Below are 23,038 nucleotides of genomic sequence, written 5' to 3'. Positions count from 1 at the left end.
TGCTAACCAAAGCCCTTCTCCATCAGTTGCTCAGTTTGGCCAGGAGGCAAGCTCTTAGAAAAGTCCTGGTTGTTTCAAACTTCTTCCATTAAGGGTAACAGAGACTACATGCTTCTGTTACCCTTCAATGAAGCATAATTTTTTTTTCGAAACTCTTCCCCAGATGTGTGGCTTGACGCAAACCTGTTTCTGAGCTCTACAGGCAGTAAACCATTTTTTTGCTTTACCATTATGGTGTATGGAGTGTAGATTGGTGTGGAAAGAAAGTAATATAAAATAGTTTAACATAAGGCAGCAACATAAAACGTGGAAAAAAAAAAGAAGGGGTATGAATACTTTCGCAAAGGAACTAAACAAACCCCAAATCAAATAAGTTGCTCAAATAAAATAAATCTCTTCATATAAACAAACTAAGGCTTTGTCTGTGCTAGGCTTGCCGCGACAGACGGTGCTGACGGTGATACCGTTAAGCAGCAACACCGCGGCACCGACCCCCACCATCGTTTACATATAAACTCCTACTCCAATTGTATCGTGATTTGTTTGGCATCTCAAACGATTTGAATCGTCGCATATTTGAATCTATTTTCAACCGGCTCGTGGATCATCGTTACATCCCTACAAATAAATGAATAATGCTATCTATCAAATTAATTTTTAGCTTGATTTTCTGTTTTCGTTTTTGGCAAATGAATCATACTTAAAATGTGAGTGTAATGAGGCAGAGAGAGAGTTTGTAACCATAATTGTACAAAAAGAATACAACAACCTTCTGTTAATCGGCACTTTCTGTAGACTGGGATGTCTAAAGGTCATTCACACCAAGAACGATAACTATAAAGACAACAATATTAGCATCCATACCAAAAAAAATCTGAAAGTGATTCCAACAATATTGTTTCTTTTATAATGAATTCTTAACTAAACTTTATAGCTAATTCTATACATATCATCCTTGGTGTGAAAGGGCCTTAACAGGATAGTTCATGCAAAAATGAAAAATGATTTTACTCACCCTCAAATTGTTCTCATATAGGTTTGGAACAAGTGAGTAAGCGATGACACAATTTTCATTTTTGGGTGACATAATCCTAAAACCATTTTTATGGAATTCAAAAACCTCCCACACTACCTTTTTTTTTGGGTGTGTGTTGTTGAGTGTCTAAGGGAACCCTGGAGTTTGACGTAAGAGGGAACCTGTGACAAAATAAACATCAAATTAAGCAAAATGACAGGGAACAAAAAACAGTGAGGTAGTCATCAAGTGCCGTGTTCATTACAGCAGCATCTCTGAGATCTCGAATTAGTTAATTAGCAGAATTCATTACTCCACCACCTGTTGGTGATGTCATTAATGACAGTCCTATATTGTTGAACCAACGTGCTTCAAACAACGGCATTGCGAGCATGTTACTACAGTTTTGGGAAATTATCATATGTGCAGTATTAACATGATATCAATATTTATTTATTTTTAAAAATATGTTTATTTTCTGTACTGGTATTGTGACACCCATGAAACTGTTATGTTAATTAACAATGACAATTCAAATAATAAAAAAATATATATAGCTGCAAGCAGCGATTACCAGGGTTCAAGTGCTTTAAAGCAACACTATGTAGTTTTTTTTTACCTTAAAATAATGTCTCTAGAATTATTTCAGTGGTAGGACAACTCTTAACCTGATGAATTCTACTGCTGCTGCTACCTGAGCAGCCTCCTAGCGGCTAAAACCACACTCTGTAAGTTTTGCGTTCGGGGCGGCACACGCAGCCCCGCCCATTCCCTGCCAGCAGAAGAGTGTGACCTGCTTTACGGCAGACCTCACATACAGTATTTTACTCGTAACCTGGGTGGAGTTAGCCAACAGCTAACTATAAGACGAAACGATCTAATATGCAAGTCTCAAAACCAATGCCATGGCAGAGCCAGCAAAGAAACCGAAGAGGGTTTTGTCGGAGGAAGCAAAATAGTGAATAGTTTTTGGACACTGGCTGTAACCATGTGTAGCATGTTTGTTTCGACACCCAAGATCCAAAAACTAATTCCCCAGTCTAACGTTACTTCACGTCTGAACGGTTATTCAAATAAAGAGGCTCTGTTACTTTACAGCCTTACAAACTTATGACAATATCTGATGTATAAGGCATTATGGACTAGGGATGCGCCGATCCGATTTTCATACGGGTATCGGCTCCGATAGTGCCATTTTTCTTGTTGGAGCTGTACTCTGCAGGGCTGCGGCTCTCCAGGACCGGAGTTCGCCACCACTGGTATATACTTATATATAAATACATTCATGAATGTTTTTAATAAAAGAATTATTATCAGTTCCACACACAGAGATATATAAATTCTACATTTGTTTAAATGAGGGGAAAAAACTTCAGTTATCGGATCGGTATCGATAGCGGTATCGGCCAATACCGAACCCTAGGTATCGGAATCGGTATCAGAGGCGAAAAAAGGCGGATCGGAGCATCCCTATTATGAACATTATGGTTACATGATTGCGCGAACAACATTTTATTCTATTATACAGATTACACCATTTGCGAACAATGCTACATACGAACTATGCGAGCAAAAAAAAAAAAACTAGGCTAAAATAATACCATTATTTTTGTCATTGTAGTTTTCAATTCTGGAGTAACAGTAAATAAAACTATGTAATGACATTTGTAGAACATAGTGTAACACGGGCTACCTTACCTGGGCAGTGGATATGGTTTCCAAATGAGGTTTCTGCATTCGCCCGGTTCCGTCAGCTTAGTCAACAAATTCACATGTATTGCGCTGCCCATGTGGAAGCTTACACAGCGACAGTATTTACGACATTGGTAACAGACAATTGCGCTTATCAACCGCATGAGGGAACCATGAGCAAATGTTACATGGTGTTGCTTTAAGGCATTTAAGCACATATGAAAAAAGACCTTACATATTATTTAGCAAGCCTGTAACCACCTAAATCAATTACTTAAATTAGGATTTTGGGCAAATCCAGGTAATTTACCATAGGAATATGATGATTTTTAATGTTTATGACTGTTATAGCTGTGGTCCAATCTCCCTATAATTTTGCATACTTGTTTAGAATCACCTTTCGCATGTGCTCACCAGGTGTCGTGAAGTTTTGAGTTTTCGTTTAGACTTTATAGGCTTTTGGGTATATTTGGATAGGCCCCTTTTCTCAGTGACCCCATTATAGCTTCCCAAAGGGTAAATTTCATTTTTTTTTTTTATATAATTATTGGCCTAGAGAGTCTAGAGAATTGTACAACAATGTTTTTTTTCCAGAGCAAAAAACCTAGGACTAGTTTACAAATGTAGTTTTTTTTTTTTTCTCAGTCATTTAACAAACGATTTGATTGAAAACAGTGGTTCTGAAGGCAAAGTTGTTTGGAATGAAGAGGTCTATCATATTATACGAATATTGTGTTTGTGTGAAAAACCGCACAATATACAATCGTTTATGCCCTTGAGAAATTTGATATCGCAACCCCAACCCCCCCAGTTGCCAATTTCTTTCAAATTTCTCACAGACCTTTAGGGCTCGGAGTCAAACAAGCCCACTGAGTTTCGTTCCGATCGACCTTCATTAAGCTTGCCTAATAGGTGCTCAAACTTCATCAGTCATGTTTTTTGAGATACACAAATGTCCTTATAGACACTTGTGGCACGTTGAACCAAGACCGTGCATTCCGATTATCATGTTGATAGGACAAATGGTTGCGTAGTTACAGCCATTTTTAAAATGTATTTTTTTCGTCTTATAGTGCCACCAAGTGGCCAAGCTGCATGATTTTTTTCATGTTTACCTCAGATTCAGCTCTTAAAGGGGTGCTATTATGCTTTTTCACTTTTTCAACTTTAGTTAGTCTGTAATGTTGCTGATCTGCAAAGATGTCAACAATTCTGTGTTTTTCTGTCAATATGGGGTGCTGTGTGTACATTAATGAGGAAAAAAAATTAACTTAAATGATTTTAGCAAATGGCTGCAATATAACAAAGAGTGAAAAATTTAAGGGGGTCTGAATACTTTCCGTACCCACTGTATATAGGACCCCTTTAAGACACTTAAGAGACACTTAATTCATAAGACACTTAAGGCTGTGACTCACAGTTTAGGAGTTATGAGCGATTTGTACTTTTGATCGCTGTAGCGCCCCCGTCAGGCCAATTGGGGTGAGACTTGGTGATGTCGTAGACTGTGTGAGTACTACCATCCCTCCAAGTTTCAAGTCTCTACGACTTGGTCTGCCTGATCAGTTTTACGTGGAGATTGCTGATCCTCGGCCATTCTAACAATTACAATAGGGTTTCAGCGCTATGCGCTTGAACCCCTAATAAATGGATAAGTTGTCAACATCATATATTAAAATATATATTTGTATCAATTTTTGCTTGATATCCAGGTTACTCAAGTAAGATCAGCCAGATGCCAGTCATCCTCACCCCACTGCACTTTGATCGTGACCCGCTGCAGAAGCAGCCGTCCTGCAGACGGTGCGTCGTCATCAGAACCTTCATCACCAGCGACTTCATGACCGGCATCGCCGCTACTCCAGACAACCAAATCCCTGAAGAGGTGAGAGATCAGATCCTCTATCCACACATAAAAACCCTACGTCATTTCCACACACTAACTCGTGCTCCCCTGGCCACAGGTGGTTCTCAAGATGGTCAACGAGATCAAGAAAATCCCAGGCATCTCCAGAGTGATGTATGACCTGACGTCCAAGCCACCGGGAACCACAGAATGGGAGTAGAACCGTGGACTTTTGTACCCTCTGATTTATCCTTGTCGACTCCTCTTCTACCTCCCCCTTTCCCAGTACTGCTACATTCCCCCCCAACCCCTTTTTCTCCACTCCCGCGACCCCCTTTAGGCACGCCGCCCTGTCATTGTCCCACTGAGACCGGAACATTCCCTACAATGGCAGGTTGTACTGTGATTGGCGCTTAACTGACGCTACTTCAGTTACGCCTCATTATCTGGGGTCGGTTGTAATATTGGTATTATAAGTGTTGTTGTTATCCTCATCACTGATGATAATAATGATGATACGTTGACTTTTTAAAAAAAAATTTATCAGCTCTCTGTGTTTAATGCATTGTGACTGGTCACTCCTCCGTACTTTCTGTTGTAGCCACTGAAGGTCAAAGATCATTTTAGGGCAGTTGACTGTCCATGGGCAGCATGGCACGAAGAAAGCTGTTTTTTAAGCAAATCCACTCGTTCAAGGGTTACGTTCCAAGTGTTGCTGCTTTTTGCCTTTAAGATAAACTTGTTTTCACTAACTCAGTTTGTGCAGTGTTGATTTTGGTTTGGATTTCTTGCCTGAACTCTTCTATGGAAGTGGCAGGTAAAGACTAGCAGTAGTAGCTCCTTAAACGTGACCAATCGATGTTTATTTGCCAAATACAGATGAGATCAGACAGTTTGCTAAATGCCGCTCTTACGCTGTGGACGGGTTGGTTTATCACAGAGGTTTTGCTGTGAAGGAGACTCCTAATCTGGAGGCCTCCTGAAATTTGTGCCTGTTTTCTTTTCTTTTTTTCCTTTCGGTTACTTTGTTTTTCAGGGATGCGACTTTATTTTATGCTGCATTATTTTCTAGAAAAGGATTATTGACATTTAAATAGTGAGAAGTGAGAAAAATGTTTGTAATTTTTGGTGTTTGCATTTTACATCACCATCATAGTTGAGTTTGCCTGGGCTGGTAAGATCGACAGTGTACTTATTTTCACCAATAAAGGCCTTGGTTTTTATTTTTTTTGTTCTAGGTAGAGCAATAGTGTTTCCAAAGGCAAATGAAAGGAGATTTACAGAGGGAGGAAGAATAGGTGATTGACAGGACACAAGCTGAAGGGCATCATCCCACAAAGTACGCCAAGTCCTTTTGAGCTAAGTTGGGCTTAACTGAATTTGGACCACTGTCACTGTCAATATTTGAGTCAGTCCTCCTGTGTGTGTGGCCTCATTATTATTAATATTCCACTCTTTAACAGAAGCGTGTTCTTATGTATAGAGAGAGGGGGCTTTGATTGGGCTCAAATGGAGATCTGTGTCCAGCCCTCTGTCTAATTTATGATGTAGAGAATTGTTGTGATATGAATAACATGCTTGGTATTTATTGTCTTCAAAGATTTCATTTCAAAACTTTCTGTTGTCACGATAGCAAAAAACTCAATGCAAGATGAACTTCCTTGTCTTAATTGCAAATCCTGTTCTTAATGTCTTTTTCTCAGTGTCTCCTTTATCGTGTGTATATTTTTCTTGTCTATTAAGAATTCAACTAACACGTTTAAATTCCTAGTGGGTAAACTGCGATATTATATGATATTCAGTTTAATTTATGCAATTCTATGTTGATTCCCCCACCCCCTTCTTTTTTTTCCCCATTTTTTTTTTTTTGTTTAAACCTGAACAATGCTGTTTTACCTTAGTATTGTGCCTCAGACCAAGCCACCGCATGCAGTTTGAAACTGATATTTGTATAATGCAAACTGAGCTTTAATAAAGAACTCCGTGTTCCGATTTCTCTCATCACAAGATCTGTCACTGATGAATTATATATAATTTGCATTTGGTTCACACTTCTAGTGTAGTTAATAAAACGGTTAAAATACCTAATACTATAAAATATAAGTATACTTTTTGTGCAAAGTGAGTATATGCATGCATGTGAAAGAAATGAGTGATATTACTGAGTAAGAGACACGAGTAACGTTCTGATAAATCCTTGCATAACCATATGCGATATTTCATAAGGGGGGAAAAGTGCAAAATTAATTTCCACATTTTCCCCCAAGCAACTAGGAATTAGTTCGTTTATATATATATACTATTGTATTATTCATTCATATATTTTTGTGTAAGTTTTATTTTTTATGTTGTTTTTAATTTGTATTTATCTAATATTTTCATTTAGAATTATTTCAGTTTTAGTAATTTTAGTACATCAACTTATACATTTCAGCTGCCAATTCTTTAAATGTTTACGATTTTATATAATTTTTATTTTAGCTTTGCTTCAATTAATGAACACAAGTTTTAATAGTTTTAGATAACAATAACACAACTGTTGTAGATGACTTGTTTATCCACTTTCACATGGGGTTTGTGGAATTATATCAGGACTCTGTCATTAAGACAATCTGGTAAATTGCTGTCTGTTTATGTGTGGCAAATAAGGTGTTTATCAATAAAAAATAAGGCAAATGCGCCCACTAGTGGACCAAGTTACTATTGCAGCCCACAATGTATACTCAAATATTTCTTAATCCAGACATTTTGCATACATTCTTCAGCTGTTTTTGAACACATTTTTATTACAATTGTCATGTACATGTCAAAGGTCCTCCTCTGTGTCAACACAATATGTTCAGCTAAAATGGACAGTTAAAACTTGTTAGGAGTTAAACTAATGACTAGTGATGTTTCATCGAAGCGTTAGGAGCAGATATTGTGTAACGTGACAGGCTGTTGTTTGTGAACTCAGTGTGCTTGTGTGTGTTTCTCCCTTTCACCTGGGAAGAGGGTTCAGGTGTGTGTCGCTGTTCTGATTGAAGGACATGTAGTGACAAGCACATCCACAAACAGCAAGATCCCAAAGGAAAGGAAAGATACAGTATCAAGACTATTACAGAGCTAAACAGCAGGGGAGGTTCAAGCACCAGTGCTGTCACCGAACAAGCTGCAGCATGCCGATCACAATTAAATCAAACCCCATGGTGGAGCTGCGCTGTTCACCCCATCATCTTCATCTGTCTCTACAGTAAATGTCCCAGTCATTCTTTAATTAAAATGTTTTTAATGTCTGAAAAACATTAAAAACATTTTTTTTTTACTGTTTCACTTGGAGAGATCTTTAGAGACAAACTAAGTCTACAGAGAGAGAGAGAGAGAGAGCAAGAGAGAAATTGAATTGAATTGAGAGAGAGAACAAATATTAATAATGCAGTAAACATAAAATACATGGACCACAAACTTCAAGTTCTCTGGCATGTTGTGAGACAAAGACAAACAAAATATATGGTTGCCTATATTTTGTATAAATTTGTCCATGCACATCCATGTAGAACATTCTACAATGACTTTGATAACTGAGAACATAATGTGAAGTGTCAGAAATTGCAATTTCTACAATATATATATATATATATATATATATATATGTGTTTTAAAATAATAAATGAATTATCTGTATTGTATAACTGAATTATTTGCTCGTAAAAATATCAAAATGATATATGAAGGCATTTATTATAATACATTTTTAAAATAATAAATGAATTATCTATTTGTATTGTTTTTGAATTATTTGCTCGTAAAAATATCAAAATGATATATGAAGACATTTCTCCCAAAATGTTGGATTTATGTTGTCCTTTTCTTACATACCATTCAAAAATTTGGGGTTGGTAAAATAAAATAAATAAATAAAGTTTTTTATTGACTGCTTGTCTTTATATTGTCAATTTAATTGCTTAATAAAGGTATTAATTTCTTTTTTTAAAAAGAAAAAAAAAAGTTAACAGTAGAATATGTCTAGATTTTGGTTTAAAGTTGTTTTTTTTTGTCATCAAAAGCATTATAACAGTTACATGATTCATCATAATGTACCTCTGAGTAAATACATCTAAGCAGTGGTACTAATCTCATTACTAAACAGACAAATAATTTATTATGATGAAAATAATAATAATAATAAAAATAGTCATTTTGCCACTTTGTAACATAATATCTTGAGCCCTGATTGTTTTCTGACCCTGATGTGAATCCACATTGAAAGCAGCTTTGATCAGTTGTCTTATGCAATCTTCAGAGATCCCAGAAGAGCTCATGGGAACTCAGGCGTTGGTAATTCATAGTGTCTGTCGTTCCTCTCCAAACACATGCACATCAAAGCAGCGTGTCTATTACATGTTCCTACTCTAAAAATGGATTTAACTGGATTGAGCTCCAAAGGACGCTTTTTGATGGTTTTATGTATAGTTTCTTACCTTTACAAATCCACCGCTGCTGAGGGGAGCTGCAAACTTAAGGCCAAATTCAACCTGATGGGTTATAAGGAAGTGGAGAAGAAGACGGTGGTTATTGGCGGTATGTTTCCCGTTCATCAGCGCCTAACGGACACTGACAGCAACACCACGATCCCTCCAGAGTCCTCTGATTGTGAGGGGTAAGAAGCTATATTTGATATTTATTATACAAGCGAAAACTCGCCAGGAACTGCGTGATATTTTTTTGAAATGGGCAATAAAGTTATTCTATCGATATCTTATGATGTGTAACCTACTGTCACAATAGTGCACTCAAACAAAACGTGCATACTTGCTTGTCGTTATTAGAATAATATATTTCTACAATTAAAAGAGGCTTAATTTCAAATGCTTAATTTGTCTTAATTACTGCGTTTATTGCGTTTTTACTTTGTAATTGCAAAGATTACAAAATCATTGGTCATGCAAAATGAATCAAACTGTTGTCTAAGGAATAATTAGCCTACAGCTTGTCCTCCTGAGAGACCACTATTTTTATGTTCCATAAACTCACCATCAATGGAAAATAACCTGTTGTACAGTTTATTGTGCTAATCAACCTGCCTGGAGACATCTAGTGGTGACAGCTGCTATTACATGTCGTGGTATAAATAGATTTAGATCAGGGCTATTCAATTAGTTTTATTTGAGGGCCGGTGTTCTGACAAATAATGCTGCCTATCAGATTATGCTACCAACACTGTATTTATCCTACTGTAAGGGTAGGTTTAGGGTTGGGGCAGTTATACATGTTAATAAAGCCTCGCACCTTATTGATATCATGCTGGAAGCAAAAATTGATAGGTAGCACTTTTCGCTATCGAATTATGCTACCATCTGTTTTAATGGGAGGTAGCAAAATCTGACAGGGGTAGCACAAATAGTCAGAACACCGGATTATTGAACTGAAATTTTGAAGGGGGCCAATGGGGTGGGTGGCTGTCCCGGTCTCTTTCTGAGGGGCCTATAAAACTAGAAATTAAATTTAAATGCATATTCAGCAGTAAAATATATAATATTATCATCACCAACATATATAAAAGGTTAACATTAGTGCTGTCTGTGAATCGATTAGAAAAAAAGAAAAAAAAACGAATTATATAATTCTATAATTAATTGTAATTAACTGCATATTAATATATTTATATTGTCATAATTTCACATTGAACCTCCAAATTAATGTAGAAACAATATAAAGATGGTATATTTTAAATATGTGTTTAATGGCATATTTTTACTAAGTAGCCTATTATTAACAATGGCCAGTATTTTTGATAACAATGCAATACTGCTACTGATGTCTCTATTAAATGCATTTCCCCCTCAATTTTAGCCATTAATTATAACAATTCTACATTACAGTACAATTGAAAGCCATTATTTTTAACATTTAGTAGGCCTAGGTTCTGAAAAAATATAATTTTTAACATTTAATTTAAGTGAACTTAAAACAATCTTCACATAAACCAGAAATTGTATATGCATAAATTAATCTTTATTCAAGCTACCAAACTTAATCAGCGACTAGAGCAGTCGAGTGATTTCTTTTCTTTTGTTCTGTGATTTACATCAATGAGACTTCATCAGTTTTCACTTTAAAAGCAGCGCTGCCACTTTAAAATCTGATGCACATGACGCGTATCTGACACGCATCCGATTTTCTCCCAACTCTTTACGGTCATTTAGGTTTCAGACTCCATTCGATAATCATCTTCGTCCAGTGTCTGCACTATTTCTCAACAGAAGTTATGACGGACAACACTGCCTTTATACTCCTTTAAACTAGAGTTGTGGATATGTCATAACCCCTTTACACAAGCGCTTGTCAGCGCTGCCATTCATTGATGTTAAAGGCACAATATGTAAAAATGTGCGACCTGCGCGTACTCTCCCCTCGGGCCGGATGAAGATGAATGGCGGGCCGCCAATTGAATAGCCCTGATTTAGATTCTAGGAGAAATAAGAGCAACTTCAACAAAATCATAAGTACAATTTGGCAAGATATATAAAAGCAAATGAATTAAATTGTAACTTGAATTAAACATAAACATTTCAGTCATGCAACCCGAGTGAACAAATTGAAATAAACACAAGCTAGCACTATTAGTGAATTATGTCTGGGAGACCCTATCAAATTCTAACATGTGAATTCCCACTCAGCTTTAACTTCCGTACTTTCCGCTGGGCTCAGACCATGCTGTTTGCCCTGAATGAGATCAACAGCAGAAATGACATCTTACCTGATACTGAGCTGGGTTACGTCATCTATGACTCCTGCTTCACCATTTCCAAAGCTGTCGAGGGAACGCTCACGTTCCTGACAGGCCAGGACGAGGCTGTGCCCAACTACCGCTGCGGGGATGGACCCCCTCTCTCTGCTTTGGTGGGGGCTGGAGGCTCTGATCTGTCCATAGCCACAGCCAGGATACTCGGCCTCTACTATTTCCCACAAGTACCTTTTCAACTACCACTGTATTTGGGGCAATGGATCTATTACTAGATCTATTACTTATATATTACTATAAAAGAAAGCCATGACTTGAATACATTTTTACATAAAGTACAAAAATGTCAAGGTGATACAGTTGTGATATCTTAATGAAGAGAAAAGCATCATTCAATTTAGGAAATCTTTGAAAAGAAAAACTCATTTAGTTATTTGGCATAATCTTTTGTTGTTATTTGTTAAAAAATATTATTATTATTATTATTATTATGTTTAAATTAATTATATTTAAATTAATTATAAATTATGTTTATTTCTTTGTTTTGTCATGTGGTGCAACAAACAAGTGGAAGCATGAAAAAAAACAGGAAATGGTATTTTGGTAAATTGGTAAAAAGTGGTACATTTCTAAAAAACTGTAAATAGTACTATCTATCTATCTATCTATCTATCTATACACAATACCATTCAAAAGTTTGGGGTAAGTTTTAGATTTTTTTTTTTAAATAAAATAATATTTTTATTAAACATGAATGCATTAAATCAATCAAAAGTGACAGTAAAGCCATTGTTGCAAATTTCAAATAAATGCTGTTTGACCTTTCTATTCATTAGAGTATAATGAAAAAACGAATGTATCAGTTTCCACTAAAAATAGTAAGCAGCATAACGATTTTCAGTATTAATAATAGGAAAAAATGTTTCCTGAGCACTAAATCAGCATATTAGAATGATTTCTGAAGGATCATGTGACTGGAGTAATGATGCTAAAAAAATCAGCTTTGAAATCACAGGAATAAATTACATTTTAAAATATATTCAAATAGAAATCAGTTATTTTAAATAGTAGAAATATTAAACATTTTATTGTTTTTGCTGTACTTTGGATCAAATAAATGCAGGCTTGGTGAGCAGAAGAGACTTCTTTAAAAAACATAAAAAATCTTACTGTTCAAAAACTTTTGACTGGTTGTGTACACAAAAAATTACTGCTTTTTACTTGATGGTTATACCACGTGACATTTTTAGAGCCATTAATTTTAAACTTTTCTTGAGTACATTTCTCAGAACTTGGAACATGTTTTAAACTAGATTGTTTTAAGACTTTTAAGATTTTCCATTGACTTGTCTTTTTTTTAGGTTCAATTTGTTCCATCTTTTAATTACTATTTAATAATATCAGAAATCCATCAACAAATACATCTCTGAGCATTTAAACTGCAATTTGTTTTCTGCTTTTTACTTGATGGTTATACCACGTGACATTTTTAGAGCCATTAATTTTAAACTTTTCTTGAGTACATTTCTCAGAACTTGGAGCATGTTTTAAACTAGATTGTTTTAAGACTTTTAAGATTTTCCATTGACTTTTTTTTAGGTTCAATTTATTCCATCTTTTAATTACTATTTAATAATATCAGAAATCCATCAACAAATACATCTCTGAGCATTTAAACTGCGCTGAATTTGTTTTTCCACTCTCCTAGATGAGCTATGCATCCTCATGCTCCGTTCTCGAAAGCAGGTTTCAGTACCCCACCTTCCTCCGCACCATCCCTAGCGACGAGCACCAATCTGTCGCCATGGCCAAACTAGTGCTTCATTTTGGCTGGACCTGGGTGGGTACCATCGCGGCTGAGGACGATTACGGGAAATACGGCATCAAGAGGTTCAAGGAGGTGGTGGAGGAGGCGGGAGTTTGCATATCCTTCTCCGAAACCCTCCCCAAGATCAGGAACCCAGAAGCCATCGAGCGCATCGTGCAGACGGTGCTGGATTCCACGGCTAAGATCATCGTGGTGTTCTCCTCCGACGTGGATCTGAGCCCCCTTGTGGGGGAACTGCTGCGCAACAACGTCACCAACCGCACCTGGATCGCCAGCGAGGCCTGGGTCACGTCAGCCGCCATCTCCCGCCACCCCGACATCCTGCCTGTCCTGGGAGGTACAATAGGGTTTGCGGTCAAGCGTGCAGATATACCCGGCCTGAAAGAGCATCTGCTGAGCGTTACTCCATATAATGACAGTCTGACAGAAGAGTTTTGGGGAATAGTCTTCAACTGTACTATGAATTATAGGCAGGTATTGAGCGGCATGAGGAGATGCACTAGAGAAGAGATGCTGGAGAAGTTAAATAATACCTTCACGGACGTGTCGCAGTTGAGGATTACATATAACGTGTATAAGGCTGTATATGCCGTGGCACATGCCCTCCATAACCTAGAGGACTGTAAACCCCACAGTGGCCCATTTGAGAATAACACATGTGCTGACATTACCAAATTTGAGCCTTGGCAGGTACAACACACATTGACAGTTTTTAATTTTTTTATTTTGTCATCTCATTTATAACTATTATGTGTTTTCCTTTTAGCTGATGTACTACTTGAAAAATCTCCGCTACACTGTTCCTCACACCGGAGAGGAGATATACTTCAATAATGGTGACGTAGATGGCTTTTATGAAATCTTAAATTGGCAGAGTGAATCGGAAGGAGGGATTACATATACCCACATTGGTTACTACAACAGCACAGCACCCCCTGAGGAGAGGTTGATCATCAATAATGGCTCCATTATATGGAACAATGATATTCTGGAGGTGAGGAATATTATGTTAAGTGATCTGTGTAGTTTAGTATGGTCATAAAATAGAGCATAGATATTAACAATAAGGCTGTCAATCAATTGAAAAATTGATTAGTTAAAATATTAAATAAAAGCTGTCGGTTTAAACATTTAATATTTAATATATATTGAATAAATATGCAAAATCCATCTATTCATAACAGCATTTAATGTTTTCTATCTTTTGTATTATATAACATTTTATATATTTAATACATATTTCATATCTATCTACATTCTATATTGAATAAATATTTAATAAGTATTACATGCTATAATATCTATCTATCTATCAAGGTATATTTTATAAATATTTCATGACTATCTATCAATTACATTATTTAATATACTATTATATAGAGAGAAAGTGTGAGAGAATACAGAATTTAATATTTAATATTTAATAAATGTTTGACAAATATCTCTGTTGATTAAACATTCAATATTTCATATATATTTCATAAATATTTCATATCTATTTATCGATTGCATTTAATTTAGTTTATATTTAATAAATATTTGATCATATTTATATTTAGTAAAATAGTTTGTCATTCTTGCATGCGGAATCTTATAGATTAAAAACTGAAGAAAAAAAAAAGTTGTGTTTCCCTACTGTATTAATATATACAATATATATGTTTAACAAATATCTATATGTTGATTAAAACATTAAATATTTAATCTACTCTTAATATTTAATATATATTTGATAAATATTTCATATCCATTTATCGAGTACATTTAATGTAGTTTATATTTAATAAATATTTGATCATAATTATATTCAGTATTATTGCATGTGGAATCTTATAGATTAAAAACTGAAGAAAAATGTTTTTGTTTCTCTACTGTACTGCTTGTGTTACAGACACCACGATCTGTGTGCAGTGATCGATGCCAGCCCGGCACCAGGATGGGTATCCGCCAGGGAGAACCAGTCTGCTGCTTTGACTGCATCCCCTGCGCAGATGGCGAGATCTCTAACACAACAGGTCGTGGGAAAAATGACATTTTTTTTCATTGGTTATTTTTAACTGACCATTTAGTCAATTTCAACAACTCATACACTTCCAACAGATGCACGAGGCTGTATCCAGTGCGATGAAGACTACTGGTCCAATGCCAATCACGATACGTGTGTGCCAAAGACCATTGAATTCCTGGACTTCACTGAACCTCTTGGGATCACACTGATCGCCATTGCTGCTTTTGGGGCTTTAGCAACTATTGCAGTTGCGATTATCTTATTGATGCACCTTAACACACCTTTGGTGAATGTCAACGACCCACTGCTTAGCTTCTCCCTGCTGCTGGGTTTAGTGATAACCTTCCTGTGCTCCATTGTGTTCCTTGGTGAGCCTCAGATGTGGTCTTGCATGACCAGCCAGGTGGCTTTGGCCGTAGGCTTTGCTCTGGTCCTCTCCTCACTAATGGGCAAATCTGCTCTGCTCATGCTGAGAGCCAGAGCCGTAAAAGCCGTCAAAGCTGCTATGAAGGCAGCCAAAGCAGCAGCAGCGGCATCTGAGCAGAGTCCCGACACTGCCGTCATCGCTCCAGCTATTCCTCAGAAGAATGATATAGACCCCATACATCCCAGGCACCAGAGGGCGATAATGATAGTGTGCACCCTGATCCAAGCGGTGGGTTGCACCGTGTGGCTGATTCTGATGCCTCCACACCCTGTGAAGAACACAGCCGCCCAGAACATCAAGATCATCCTGGAGTGCGACCCTGGAAACATCATCTTCATCTGCTCCATCTTTGCGTATGACATTCTTTTGGCTGTGCTGACGTTCTCTTTTGCTTTTGTGGCACGAAAGTTGGAAGACCACTTCAACGAGGGCAAGAGCGTGACCTTCGGCATGCTGGTGTTTTTCATCATTTGGATCTCCTTCGTGCCCGCCTACCTGAGCACGCGGGGGAAATTCATGGTGGCGGTGCAAATCTTCGCCATCTTGGCTTCCAGCTTCGGTCTGCTCGCATGCGTCTTCATCCCCAAGTGCTATGTGCTGCTTATCAAACCAGAGAGGAACAAAGAGGAACTGATGATAACCCGAGCCAAATCACGTGACACTGCCGCCAGCGGAAGCTCCGCATCGCTCGCCACCACCAGCAGCTCCGCTAACGCTAATGGAACCACCGTATCCACTGTGTCTCTAGATGACTGAAGCCAGTCTACTGTGTCACTGTGAATGTAGAAGTCTTATTATATTGGACTTTGCCATATTTCAAGGATCTTTGATATAAATTTAGCCAGATGTCAGATCTAAAACATAATAGGAATAACAGTGAATGGCTTTAAGGGGGTCGTATCATAATTTTTTACTAATTTTTTCCCCCATGATGTCTACTTATAATAACTTTTTTTCATAATTTTACATTTAAATTATCATGATTATAATCATAGTTTTTATGACCATATTTCATTATCTATTACCCCTAGCAGAGTGTCTTTTTTTCTGTTTTACCTTTAAAACTTGCATGTAAACTCTTTGCATGTGAAATTAGGTACATTGCTTGCAGCACTTTTAATATCTAACTGTGGGTTTGCTGACAAGTCCGAAATAATTTTTAACTGCTGCATTCCAATGTATTCATCTTACATCAGAATGCTGCGAAGGCTAATTTATGGAGCTTGGTTTCAAAAAATTAAACCATAAAAAGTTAAAAGAGCAGACCAAAAAAAAGAAAGAAAAAAAAAATCTAAATATCCAACTTTAGACGAAAGGTGCAACACTAATAAAGAATAAATTAATCCATGTTAAACCCAATAAATACTTTTTTTTTTTTGCATAGTTACATTATGTTTTCATACTACATGCATTTAATTTCAAATGATCAAGGAACAATTGATTGTTTTTTCTGTAATTTTATTTTTGGTAGTTTAAACAACAAATACACTATAAATTAGAAAAATAGAAACAAATAAAGAGAAGGGAACAAGAAAATGATACAACCCCTTTAAATGAGCAGGAATTTGTGCTCAGGGATGTTTGTACAGGTATGACTGTAGCTTAGTTGTTCAAATTACAAGAAAAACCTGCACTACATCATAAAATATCAAACAAATCTTTTCAGAAGCAAATTTTAGTCTTAAAAGGATGAAAAATAAAGAGGTAAATGTAATTCTGATGTCTGACAGCAGGTGGAAGCGTTGAAGGTCCATAAACAGATCTCTTTCCACTGGAAATGACACAATAAATAAAACGGTTCTATTTGTTCTCAGTTGTTAAATAAAAGAATTATTGCAATAGTTTTGCTAAACAACAATGAAGTATATTTTTGTGAAGATTCTGTAAACTATGATGTTAATTTATTTGTGGATTTAAAAATAGATTAGACTGCATGAGTTTTAGACATATGTGGGAGGCATCATGGATTCATACACAAATTGCATCTAATGTGAACTGTTTAGAGGTACCCAATTCTGAACAGGACTCTACTGAGGCTCTTAAACAGTACTAATAAAAACATGTGTATTGCTTTGTCTCTTTGCTTTATCTTATTCATAAAATAAAAGTTACAAGAAACTACCTATGTCCTGTTTCATTATGCTTTATTTTTAATATTTAATAATTTGGTGATTGAAACCCCCACAGACTCTTAACAGTTCCCAGTATGTATATATATATATATATATATACAGTGCCTATAGAAAGTCTTCATACCCCTTCATTTTTTTTCACATTTTGTTATGTTGCGGTATTACCTTAAACTGCTTTAATTACTTTTTCCTCCCCCATAAATCTACACCCCACTCACCATAATGACAAAGCAAAAACCAGATTTATCACAACTTTGCAAATTTATTAAAAAGGAAACACTGAAAAAAATGACATTGCACAAGTCTTCATACCCTTTGCTTTGACACTTAAAATGTAGATCAGGAGCATTCCAGTTTCAACTGTATCTTCTTTGAGATGTTTCTATAATCCGACTGGAGTTAACCTGGTATCCGATGGCGTTAAACCTGTGGCAAATTCAGTTGATTGGACATGATTTGGAAAGGCACACACACCTGTCTATATAAAGTTTAACAGCTGAAAGGGATGTCAGAGCAAAAACTAAGTCATCAAAGGAATGGCCTGCAGAGCTGAGAGACAGGATTGTGTTGAGACAGATCTGGTGAAGACTACAAAAAAAAAATTCTGCTGTGTGGAAGGTTCACAGGAGCATTTGGCCTCCATAATCCTTAATGGATGAAATTTGAAACAATCAGGACTCTTCCTAAAAAAGGAAACACTGAAAAAATGACATTGCACAAGTCTTCATACCCTTTGCTTTGACACTTAAAATGTAGATCAGGAGCATTCCAGTTTCAACTGTATCTTCTTTGAGATGTTTCTATAATCCGACTGGAGTTAACCTGTGGCGTATTCAGTTGATTGGACATGATTTGGAAAGGCACACACACCTGTCTATATAAAGTTTAACAGCTGAAATGGATGTCAGAGCAAAAACTAAGCCATGAGGTCAAAGGAATGGCCTGCAGAGCTGAGAGACAGGATTGTGTTGAGACAGATCTGGTGAAGACTACAAAAAAAAAATTCTGCTGTGTGGAAGGTTCACAGGAGCATTTGGCCTCCATAATCCTTAATGGATGAAGTTTGAAACAATCAGGACTCTTCCTAGATCTAGCCTCCTGGCCAAACTGAGCAATAGAAGGAGAAGGGTCTTTGTTAGAGAGGTGGCCCAGACACTGATGGTCACTCTGGTTGAGCTCCATGATCTTATATGGAGATGGGAGAAACGTACAGAAGGACAAACATCACTGCGACACTCCACCAATCTGGGCTTGATGGCAAAGTGACCAAACTCAAGCTTCTCAGTAAAGATACATGAAACCCTGATTGGAATTGACAAAAATACACCTAAATAACTCTTGACTATGAAAAAAATAAGATTATCTGGTCTGATGAACCTCAATTCCTTATTCATGTCTGAGGGAAACCAAGCACCGCTTATCTTCTGCATAATACCAACCCAACGGTGAAGCATGTTGGCGGCAGCATCATGCAGTGGGGGTGTTTTTCAGCAGCAGGGACTGTGATCAGAGAAGACGGAAAGCTGAAAGCAGCTAAATACAGAGATATCCTTAATGAAAACCTGGTTCGCTCAGAGCGCTCAGAACCTCAGACTGGGCTGAAAGTTCACCTTCCAACATGACAATCACCCTATGCACACAGCCAAAACAATACAGCAGTGGCTTAGGGATGACTCTATGAACGTCCTCGAGTGGCCCAGCCAGAGCTGGGACTTGGAAACAATCAGACATCTTTGGAGAAAAATGGCTGTCCACCGATGGTCCCCAGCTAACCTGACAGAGCTTGAGATGATCTAAAGAGAAGAATTGCAAAAAACCCCAAATGCAGATGTGCAAAGCTTGTTGCATCATACCCCAAAAGACCTGAGGCTGTAATTGTTGCCAAAGTGCTAAAAACTAAGTTTTGAGTTAAGGGTATGAAGACTTGCCCTTGTGTGCAATGTCATTTTTTCAGTGTTTCCTTTTTAATAAATTTGGAAAGTTGTGATAAATCCGTTTTTTGCTTTGTCCTTATTGTGAGTGGGGTGTAGATTTATGTGGAAAAAAAAGTAATTTAATGTCAAGATACATTTTTATTGTAACTATGGACTACTTTGACAAGTGATGTAGAAGTATTCACCATGAAGCTTACACTGGTGATGTATCTGAGAGAAAACAAATTTTACAGTAAATGATCTAATTTTCGGCAGTAAGAAAAGAGTATTTTAAAGCTTATTGTTTTGTAGAACATCACAGGTCTATATGATATGAGAACAGTTGGGCCTGTAGATAGGGATCATGTGTTATTTAAGAAAAAAATAATTATATTTTCAGAATGACAGATTTTTTTTCTCAAACATAGTCTGTGGGGTAAAATGCCCCCCAGCCAGGTGGGGTAAAACGCCCCCAATGAACATGGCTTAATTGCTGTAGTTACTATGTTTTGATCATCAAATCCTTTGTTTTTCCATCAAATGTATTCTAGCTAGTTAGTTGAATAAAAATATTTGAACTTTATATTTAAAAAGTACCTCAAGTTAGCATCAGTTAGCTAGTTAGCAAGCCAGTTAGCATCAGCTAACAACATTTTTCAAATAGGCTATAATTCATAATTATTGATTATATTCTTTTTAAATTTCAAGCTAAAACTACATGTACTCTGATTTTGCTGTAAAGCAAATTGCTTTGTTAGACTGGGGGGCATTTTACCCCACCTGGTAGAAATTAAATTTTTAATAAAAATCTAATAACTTGAAAACTCTGGACATTTTTCATACTTGGTTTATAATTTATGTCATTGTCACTAAAACTATGACAACTTTTCTAACACATTTAACTTTTGTTTCACAGAAAAAAATTACACAATCCTTAAGGAAGGGGGGGCATTTTCCCCCACTCTATGCTATATAGTGGTCTTAGACTTTTGAACCCCACTATATCTTCTTAAATAAAACCAAAGTTTGTGCATCCTAAAGATGAACAATATTAACGAGGTGTGTGAGACAGAATGTGTGTGCATGGTTCACTTAATGCCCCTTGCCACTCTAGATGCCTTGTGGAGTGATGATATTTTCTATAATTGGATGTGTAACAACACACCCTCAGTGAGGAATAGCCCAGAGTGCCTGAGGAAGACCTTTGTAGTCTATATGTGTGTGTGTGCCTGGTAACTGTGGCTGTGGTGTAAACAAAATACTTGAATATGGTCTTGGCAGAAAGGCCAAGTGGCCATTCAACTCTGGACTGACCACTGAAAACACTGAGCACTGATAAACGCAAACCGACTGACCTGTCAAGGTATGATTTTAATAATTCATCAGGTCTTTGTGAACAACTCATTAAAGGGGTGAGATTAATAATGGATGCAATCCGACGGGAGGTGTTAGGATGCATGCGCTTGCTACTATTTTGGAGGGTGGGATTCGTGTCAAGGGTTGCCCTTCGGTTCACGGTGAATCTGTGGGGTTTCTACTCCAACATGTCAGATTACTGAATACTCTGCGGGCGGGGGGGTGTTTATGATATATGAACTTGGAGTCAAAAATATATATGTAAAGGTTAAGAGTTGTAAGAGTGTTCAGGATGGTTTGAACCCTCCAAAGAAGGTCAAAGCACAGAGGTTGAGGTGTGTGTTTGGTGGTCTTAAAATAAAAAAAAATTTTCTCCACTAATGTACACATCACAAGTCTCAAAAAATGAATTTTACAAAATACTAAACCCTTTTTTTTTTTTTTTTTTTTTTTTGGAGAAAACTTAAGATATGCATGTTATTTTGTAGCTGATGTTCACTAAAAATAAAAAATAGCTAATCTCAAGGGCACCTTAGCTTTACTTTGTGATGACTGTTAAAATAAATTAAATAATCATCCATCAAGCTCAAGTCAACTGACAGAGTGGGAATGAATCAGAGTTTAAAAAAGCACACCACTCAAAGACACATTATTTACCAAGCAGATAATCATCATCAACAGATTGTTGGCTGGGCAGTTAAACATAGTAGTTTGTGTTGTTCTATGATGACAGAAACTGCTGAGAGGTTCTGAGAGACCTCCATTAACAGTCTGCTCAAGTGTTGTATATTAAATGTTTTTCAGGTGGGCTAAATATCAAGATAAAATGGAGGCAGAACGAGATATGACAGATGACAGTGACAGATGGCGCAGAAGTTCAAAAGTGCCCTACAGGTGAGAAAAAGCCTTTCAATGAATCATGATCAGATCTAACAAATAAATTGAATAATGAGTGAACTCTCATAGTGTTGATTTTGAATCCAATCAAGTATTTTATTATGCATTCGTATGTATTCTCTTCCTCTTCATTCATTGTTTTTGATGAAGTGATGTGATTTGACAGCCGAATGGCAGTCATTTCACTCCTTCCTCTCTCTTTGAGAGAAACTGAAAGAACAAATACTTTTACGTTAAGCAGTTACACATAATATTGAAGTACTGAGGCTGTAGAACACAATGACAGCATTATAAATGGAAATATAAACATGAAAAAGAAAAACTGGCGAAGCGCACATAATAACTTTATGATCTTATTCTATAGCATCAGTTTTTGAATCACATTTTGACTTACAAGCCAAAAACAGTAAAAAAAAAAATGTTCTATTGTAAATTTTTTTATATATGCTATATATATATATGCTATACACACACACATATACATATATATATATATATATATAGCACACATACATCTACAAGATGTCTGTTAAAGATCGCTTGATCTGGAAAGCATCTGCTTTGTACAAACATCTGAAAGACGTCTGTAAGATGTCATTTTTACATACATTCTAAATCATTATCATCTTAAAGACATCTAATAAACGTCTATTTGACATCTGATAGGAAACATCCTATAGACTACTGCAGATGAGCAAACACTAAAAAAAATATGCAGATGGAAATGCAGACGTAAAATAGACATCTCTGTGATATGTTTTAAAATATGGCCTAATATGCTGAAAATGTCTATGTTAATGTTTCTTTTCTCATTAAATTCAATTATGAATTACATGAATCATGTAAAATAGCATATATTTTGAACTTAAAACTGAAAACTGAGACAGGGAGTAGCCTAGTTTACGTCTTTAGATATTATTGTGTGTTGTTAAACTTTTCTATTAGGGCTGGTAATTTAACGCGTTAAAGGGGTCATATGATGTTGCTAAAAATAACATTATTTTGTGTATTTGGTGTAATGAAATGTGTTTATGCGGTTTAAGGTTCAAAAAACACATTATTTTCCACATACTGTACATTATTGTTTCTCCTCTATGCCCCGCCTTTATGAAACGCGTCGATTTTTACAAAGCTCATCGTTCTGAAAAGCGAGGTGTGCTCTGATTGGCCAGCTATCCAGTGCATTGTGATTGGCCGAAT

At 36.5% G+C, this 23,038-nt stretch overlaps 3 protein-coding genes across 3 annotated transcripts in view; all 3 read left to right on the top strand.

The window, feature by feature from the left end:
- Positions 1-6,560, top strand: part of LOC107711774 (GMP synthase [glutamine-hydrolyzing]-like) — a 28,459-nt gene extending 21,899 nt beyond the window's left edge. Inside the window, exons 12-13 of the mRNA XM_016516821.1 lie at positions 4,420-4,592; positions 4,672-6,560. Of these exons, the coding sequence (XP_016372307.1) occupies positions 4,420-4,592; positions 4,672-4,773 (275 nt within the window). The 3' untranslated portion in view covers positions 4,774-6,560. The remainder of the gene's footprint in view (positions 1-4,419; positions 4,593-4,671) is intronic.
- Positions 6,561-8,845: 2,285 nt separating this feature from the next.
- Positions 8,846-16,854, top strand: vmn2r1 (vomeronasal 2, receptor 1). The gene is made up of 6 exons (XM_016516820.1): positions 8,846-9,192; positions 11,213-11,504; positions 12,986-13,795; positions 13,872-14,099; positions 14,997-15,120; positions 15,206-16,854. The coding sequence occupies exons 1-6, from the start codon at positions 8,906-8,908 to the stop codon at positions 16,294-16,296; spliced, it is 2,832 nt and encodes a 943-aa protein (XP_016372306.1). The 5' UTR covers positions 8,846-8,905; the 3' UTR covers positions 16,297-16,854.
- A 4,041-nt stretch (positions 16,855-20,895) lies between these two features.
- Positions 20,896-23,038, top strand: part of LOC107711771 (voltage-gated potassium channel subunit beta-1-like) — an 85,419-nt gene continuing 83,276 nt past the window's right edge. Inside the window, exons 1-2 of the transcript XR_001636734.1 lie at positions 20,896-20,948; positions 21,746-21,835. The gene's annotated coding sequence lies outside the window, so the exon portion shown is untranslated. The remainder of the gene's footprint in view (positions 20,949-21,745; positions 21,836-23,038) is intronic.

Source organism: Sinocyclocheilus rhinocerous, unplaced genomic scaffold (assembly GCF_001515625.1).
Source record: "Sinocyclocheilus rhinocerous isolate Xijiao unplaced genomic scaffold, SAMN03320098_v1.1 scaffold778, whole genome shotgun sequence".
In the NCBI taxonomy this organism is placed as follows: Eukaryota; Metazoa; Chordata; class Actinopteri; order Cypriniformes; family Cyprinidae; genus Sinocyclocheilus; species Sinocyclocheilus rhinocerous.
This window is presented reverse-complemented; position numbering and strand designations above follow the sequence as displayed.